At 39.5% G+C, this 7,489-nt stretch overlaps 1 protein-coding gene across 1 annotated transcript in view; it reads left to right on the top strand.

The window, feature by feature from the left end:
- Nucleotides 1-7,129: 7,129 nt before the first annotated feature.
- The window catches only part of ABCA13 (ATP binding cassette subfamily A member 13), a 161,931-nt gene continuing 161,571 nt past the window's right edge, over nt 7,130-7,489 (top strand). The window contains exon 1 of the mRNA XM_042839232.1: nt 7,130-7,288. Within this exon, the coding sequence (XP_042695166.1) occupies nt 7,130-7,288 (159 nt within the window). The remainder of the gene's footprint in view (nt 7,289-7,489) is intronic.

Here is a 7,489-nt window from a genome sequence, read left to right as displayed (position 1 = left end):
ACATCCTGCAATACTTAATTCCTAATACAAGAGGGTGCTATATAAACGCATCCTACGTGCCAAAAAATCTCTTGGCTATAGAGGAAACTTGCCAGTAAGTTACCTGATAAGAACAATTGAATTAGACCTTGTGACTGTGTATGGACAGAAAGATAAAGACATGAATCAGCTGTGCGTGCATCCGGCAGTGAAGCTACTTTCCGGTAGATTTTACAGAGGTCCATTACCAAAAGCAACCAAAGTTCCACTTGTGCTGTCTAGTCAGCATATACTTAACAATACGCTACAGAAACAGTTTATTCCAGACATCAGAAGGGATAACAACAAAGGGGGAAGGCAGATGTGATGAGCATGGAAGAATGACGAGAAAACAATTTTTCTACCAATGATTCCTAGCGTTCTGGCTTGATCTAATCTTTCTGTGAAAGAAATGGTTGAGAGCACAATGTAAGATAGGTTAAAACACATCTGTTGCAAATTTGAAAGAGACCGAGAGCGGGCAGTAACTTGATGAAGTTGAGTTCACTTGAGGAAGTTAATTTTTATTTCTTGCATCTTGATGTTTTTCTTTGGTGGAAGTTATGAGAAACCCTAAAGGGAAGTGTGATGGAATGACCAATTTCCAAAAATGCTTGCAGTATAAATGTTTTTATGTCTTTAAAACAAATAACATAATTCCTATTAGAGGGTATTTTGGGGATTTCCTGGAAGCATAATTACACACATTTAATACATAACATCTTTTTAAAGATTCTTCTTGTGTCCTTTCAAGGGACTTTCATTGTGCTGTGCAGCAGAGCTGGATTTCCATCTCAAGTCCTCCTGGATCTGAGAATATTTTGAAATAAAATGTATAAAGTACTGCGGTTAATATCCTCGAATAGGAGATGTGTTTCATTTCCACTGGCAAGCTGGGGGAAAGAAGCCAAAGACAGAGCATGTGGATGTGCCCGTCAGCACTCCCTTCCTGGTGCAGGGAACAGCTGAAGTTTGAGATCAGGCCTGTGTGCAATGAGTGGCTGCAGGAAAGCACAGCAGTGATAATATTACAGTTGCTTTATGTGAGATATCAAGTTTTCATTTCCCAGAAAGTTATTCAGTCATTAAGTTGGAGTGACTCAAATACATAGTTTCTTTTTCTAAAATAGTTGCCACATTGTATTTTAATCCAGAGTATGAATTAAATTACAGTTAAAAAAAGTCCTCTGCCTGCTGTATAAGGGAGAGAAGACAGGTTACTGAGAGAAACAGCACTAAATCTGAAATTCTGCCACTGTAATAGCAGGAGTTGCGCTGACAGGGGCAATGCTTCTGTGTAGGCTGCAGGAAAATGCTGGAGTGGGAAAAGACAGACAAAGCCGGTTTTACACGACACAGAAACCTGATTCCAGATGCTTCTCATCAGCTTGTAACTGTGAGAAAATTTCCTGTAGTTTTCCACCAGTTTGTCCATTACAAGAAAACACTCCCTATTGCTGCCCAGAAGCGCAGCCCCACCAGCAGCCCTGCTTGCCGAGTTCGGGCTGTTGTCTGTTCACTGCACGGCTCTGTTTTAATCAAATCTTTTACCGGACCCTGCCTGCAACCAACGTTTTTAGTTGTCTCCTGACTTAGCCCATGGGAAGCATCTCCCAGGAAGACTAATTGAATTGTGTTGAATCGTTGTCGTTCTGCTTTGTCTGTGCTGAAGGGCTATTCTGTGTCAATATTCACGAGCTGCACTCCTCACTGGTTCAAATCTGTGATCACACAGTGAGCCTTGTGAGATGAGTTGTGGGTGGTGGTAGGAAAACAGGCCAGTCTGCCTGATTCTCAGCCATGCTCTCACACAATTAGACTGTGTTCCTGTCTACCAACCAGTACGCGTAGCTCCTGGCCTGTAATATACTTAACATACAAAACAAAGTTTCTTTGAATGTTTTTGCCAGCTGAGCTGTAATTAGAATGCACTAAAGCTGTAGGACAGACATGGAGAGTTGGTGGTGCCATAAAGCAGTCAGGTTTTGAAGCTGAGGGTGAATGCTGATGGAGAGTTTGCTGCCTTTTCTGCCCCTGTGGTTCCAGATATCCTGTGCAATTAAACAAAAAATGTCCAATTCAGCACTGTGACAGCCTGCTCAAGCTGAGCGGAAATCAGAGAGCATGCATTGCTCTATTTTGTCCCACCCTGGCCAGCTGATTCTGAGCATACATATATATTTCCTATTCCAGAAAGAATGAGTGGAGCACATAGTAAAATATATTACCTTCTAATTTGCTCTGTAATATTCAAGACTCCCTGACACTGTGCTGATGAAACATAGACCACTCAAGAACATCCAGGTTGGCAGCAAAACAGCTGATGTGTTTTCAGAAACTATTTAGAACTGATCTGCATGCCTGCTTAATTTTTAATAATCATTTCTTTGGTGCCAAGTGTTTGTCAGGAAGGGTTGATCTCATATTTCTCATCTTTCTAGAACACTGCAAATAATACAATGAAGCCTGTCTTAGAGGTAATTTCCCAGAATTGCCCCACAGGGATTGTTCTTGGATGAATGTTTATGATGTTATCTTTGGCTTTCATCTGTTTTGTTCTAGAAAAAGAAGCGTGCTACTGGAGAACACCTTATGGGCAGGAGTGAATTTCTTTAGGAAGGGATGATGATACTCGAGGGCAAATGAATTTAATATTGAGGAAGAACTTTTTTACTGTGGGGGTATCAGAGCAGTGGACAAGGCTGCCCAGACAGGGTGCAAAGTCTCCTTCTGTGAGGATTTTCAAAGCCCACCTGGATATTTTCCTGGGCAGCCCACTACAGGGAACCTGCTTTAGCAGGGGTGTGGACTAGATGGTCTTCAGAGCTCCCTTCCAATCCCTATCACTCTGTGATTCTGTGATCTCACCAGTGAAAGTTGTTTACTGCTGTGTGTCTTATATAGTAAAATGAGGAGTTGGTTACTAATTAGTGCTGAAAATTAATTGCATACAAACCAGTTGTTTTCTATATTCACAAAGAGCGGTTTAGCATTAAAAATCGGAATGCGTTTATGAGCATGTAATTATATAGAGCATATCAAATTATGTACATCATACGGTCAGATGAGCAGAGATTTTGCAGAATTACTTGTTCAGAATAATTTGGCAGATGGTTTGCATACTGTTGAGAACCATATCAGTTACTTTGATAATAACTGTTTGAAATTCATTATACTGAATGATTAGTTTATCATTTCCTACAAAACATTCAATATAGATTCTGGCCTCCAGCCTTCCAAAATTTCTGCGTGAGCCCATACACATATTCATAGCATTCAAGTATTGACAAATAAATTTGTAAAAATGCATATTTGGACTGTATACAGAATACCCCTCACACAGAGTGTGGTGACACTCTGGAACAAGTTGCCCAAGGAGGTTGTGGATGCCCCATCTCTGGAGGCATTCAAGGCCAGGCTGGATGTGGCTCTGGGCAGCCTGGTCTGGTGGTTGGAGACCCTGCACATAGCAGGGGGTTGAAACTTGATGATCATTGAGGTTCTTTTCAACCCAGAGCATTCTATGATTCTATGATTCTGTGATGAACAGTTGTTTAATGCAGAAATATCAGACTTCTTAATTTTTTTTGATTGCCTTCTTAGCTTAAATCTTGAGGAAGTCAGACTCCTCACCAAAGTCTTCTGTACCTAAAAGGTTTTTAAGTGTTTGAGGATTTTACACTCTAAGAAGAAAAACAGCCATGCATGTTAAGATGCCTCTTTCATTCACTTGTATACAATTTGCAGAAAGTGTAATGATCCAATTTATTCAGCAGTAGAAAAAGATAAAGAATGCTTGTTCATGCATAGCACTGTTTTAGTTCGTATGTGTGATTCTGTCCAGAATATACAGTTTTTCCACAGGTAGTGTTTAGCGAAAAAGAAAAAATAAATGTCAAAAAAAACACCCACTGTAAGATAAAATTACATATACGTATGTATATATTACATATACATTATATACATAAGATGATGTGATGGGATCACCACAGTGTTAGATGCGTCCTTATAAGGCTAAATAGCATACTTACTTTCTCACTTCTTTTTTTTTCAAAAGGCTACAAATCTGCATATGAAATGACGTTAGTACTGCAGATACAAAAAGTCACTGAACTCTGGAAAAAGACAAAAGTGTTTAACATGCAGTCCATTTTTTTTTTTTTTTCCTGTTATTTGCATTGATTTTTTGTGGCAGAAAAATAAAAACAAGAGCGGAATATGAGCGGGAGAGTAAAGCACCCTGAAGGCATTCATATAAACCCATCCCCTCACTGTTCATTGCACTGAGAAGCAAGAGGAAAGATGAGATTCCTCCATGAAAGCAAAACAAGAGGCAGAAACATAATATCATTTGTTCTCAACAAGCAAGCAAATCTCTTGCACCTTTCCTCACTGCTGGAATCACTCAGCTACTGAACAGTATGTTCAGACTGCTTGGTGAGATGATCCTTGGCTAGAAAGTCCTGAAGAAGCCATTCTCCAAGTAGATGAAGAAAAGAGGATAATGGGGCACGCAGTACGCCAGTTCAAGGCACTGTTTTGGAAGAATTGGCTCTGCCGTGTGAGGCAACCGGTGAGTTTTTGGAAATGATAAAATAAAATAAATATTTCAAACCTTATTTTGCTAGGAAGAGTGTATTCTGAGCTCTCTGCTGGAAATAGTGTATCTGTCAGTCTGTCTTTTTTTTCCCTTCTCATTGCACACTGTTAAAGGATTGGCTGACTGCTAGTGGTTCTTGTTTTGCTTTTTGTCTCCTTGTTGTTGGAAATACAAATATAGAACAGTAGTGTGATTTAATTCTAAAATGGCTGAAGTCAGTAATGCTTCACAGTTTGAAATTAAGATAGAAAATCTCACAAAAGTTTTTGAAGAGCCACAGATAATCTTCTAATTATCATTAGATACTACCAGTGCCTGTAGCAGTAACAAGGATTAAAATCAATTTCCTTCACATTAGAAGTAATCATTGGTGATACCAGTGATTGGTGTAATGCATGTGTAATTAGCACCAAATTTTAATTATTTTAAGACAGAAAGGAGAGAATTCTGTCAAGTGAAATAACATTTTTGCAGGAAAAAGATGTCACTACAGTTACTAGTTTCTCACTGATTTCCCTTGTCTGTGTCAATCTAGGGATTTGCAGTGAGGCATGATGGCTACTTCAGATTTGATTACTTCAATTAAATAAAATAGAGCTTTCCATTTCAGAAATATTTTACATAAGCTGTGATTTAAGAGAGAATTTCATTTTCATATGATTTCAGGTGGTATATTTAAAAAATATTGTTATATTTTTGGAAGGGATACTGTTTGTTATATTCTTCATCACTCCCAAACACTTCTGAATGCTTCCAGTTCCTCATAATTCAACCTATGTGTCTTAAATGGCTTAATACCTCCTGCTGTCCTCCATGCTGATCATTCTCTCATCCTGCTTTGCCTAATATATTTTTTGGAGGAAAAAGTTTTAATTCTTTAAAATTTTAAGCTTTCCTTAACGGTTCGTTTCCTGAATAGAGAACTTAGTGAGATGCAAAATTCCCCAAGCCAGGAACTATAATGAATGACCCGAATCAAACTTAATTCTACATGTCTAGAGCCAGAACTGCCCTGAGAAATTTTTGAAAATCTCCTTATATGCTCACTGCATGAATATCGAGCCATGAATGTGCCTTATCTGCATATACTCAAGAGTATGCGAGGTGGATCACTAAGGATGAAATTTTAAACTATATATTTTAGAAGCTAAGGAGATACATACTGCCAGCAGCAGAGGCTCAAAGCTAGGTTGGATGAGGCCCTGGGCAGCCTGAGATGGTGGGTATCAGCCTGAGTAGGTGGGAAGCAGCCCTGCCCGTGGTAGGAAGCTGGAACTGAATAATCTTCAAGGTCCCTTCCAATCCAAACAATTCTACGATTCACAGTTCCACATAGCTGCTACTGCTTACAGAAAGATAACTGAAAGCAAAAAAAGACAATGAAAGAAAAAACCTCTGCCCTTTTTGAAGGATGTTACAAGTACATAAATGCACCAAAAGTTTCCAGTCAAACAAAGGAATCAAGGACTCTAGGAGCAAAGATTGGTCTTAATCAGCTTAACCAGCCTCACCTGGGACCTCCAGCCACTCCCCCAGCCTGGTCTATTTAGCTCAGTCTGGCTCCACCATGCCTGGTCATGGTTTTGTCCAGGTAGCATAAGATAGTGATTGATTCTGGTTACTCTCATTGGACTTTACATTGATCTGCAAGTTCTATTTCTGACTTTTTTCTAATCTGCTTCATCACTATGATGTGATCTGAACTTCTGGTTGAAGCTGGTAGTTTTTGGGATTGTCCTGTTCACCTCATGGGACCCTCAGGGATGGCTTCTTGTCCAGCCAAGTTTTGTCCTTCATTATTACCCAAAAATGTAAAAGTACCTAGCCTGGTGTTCTGTGGCTTGCTCCTACCTGATTTTAAATGAGTTTAGCTGGCCTTTTTCACAGGTCTGATTCTGCTTCTGGGTTTTTTTATGTACTTTTCCCAGCTGTTTTTGTAACACACCTAGGCTTAGAAATTGCTTTCTCAGTGAATTTTGATCAACAACTAAGCTATGTTTTGAAGTAAAAATACTCAATAATTTTCAGAGAAGCTAAAAGCCTCCTTCAGTATCTCTAATGGGAGATACTTAATGTGCCTTTTCTACTGCATTCTTGTTTTCAAGATTGATCTTCACACTTCCCTAACTCCCTTATTGTTCCCACCTTCACTGCCTTCATAGCACTGATTTCTTTTCGTAATTTTGCCAAAGGTCAGGTTCTGTCTTTTTTTCTTTTTTCAGCTGGAAATTGAGGCACCTGTGGAGTCTCTGTTTGCTTCTTTTCCTTCATGGAATCTTTGTAGCGAGAGCTGCGTCCTCTCCCTGGAGATGGAAGCAGATGCTTTTTGCTCATATGAAATATGCTTTGTTTCTATACATCTCACACTGTACCAGCTTGGATATGTTTCCATTGTGGCCCTGGGAATGGGAAGGTGGGGAAATTAGAGGTGGCCATGGGTAGCCTGAGGCCTATTAGCTAGTCTTCAAAGTGCCTTACTGCTGGGGTGATGAAGGCAACTTTTAGAGAGTGATGACTGCAGCTGAAAGCAATGATACACTGCATCAGCTGAGGAGGATGAGGGGATATGCCAGTCAAGGTTCAGGGCAGCAGGCAACAGGGGAGCATGAAGAACTTCATCACGATGAATTGCAACAGAGGGTTCTGAAGAGGACCAGCTGTAAGAAAGCTGTAATTCTGTAGTGTCAGGCTTATTTTGTATTGACCAGAGGGTATTACGTAACATTATCAGCAGAAGAGCTGAAAACTGCTTTTGTACGTATTTGGTAAATTTATAAGGAGTTTGAAATAAACCGTAAATTGCTATTTTGTTCTTTTATTTTGCTGTAAGCATTTGTAGATGAGATTTTTTTTTTTGATTAAAAGGTATTC

Source organism: Centrocercus urophasianus, unplaced genomic scaffold (assembly GCF_019232065.1).
Source record: "Centrocercus urophasianus isolate 14NV4802_14NV808 unplaced genomic scaffold, USGS_Curo_1.0 seq_11, whole genome shotgun sequence".
NCBI lineage: Eukaryota > Metazoa > Chordata > Aves > Galliformes > Phasianidae > Centrocercus > Centrocercus urophasianus.
This window is presented reverse-complemented; position numbering and strand designations above follow the sequence as displayed.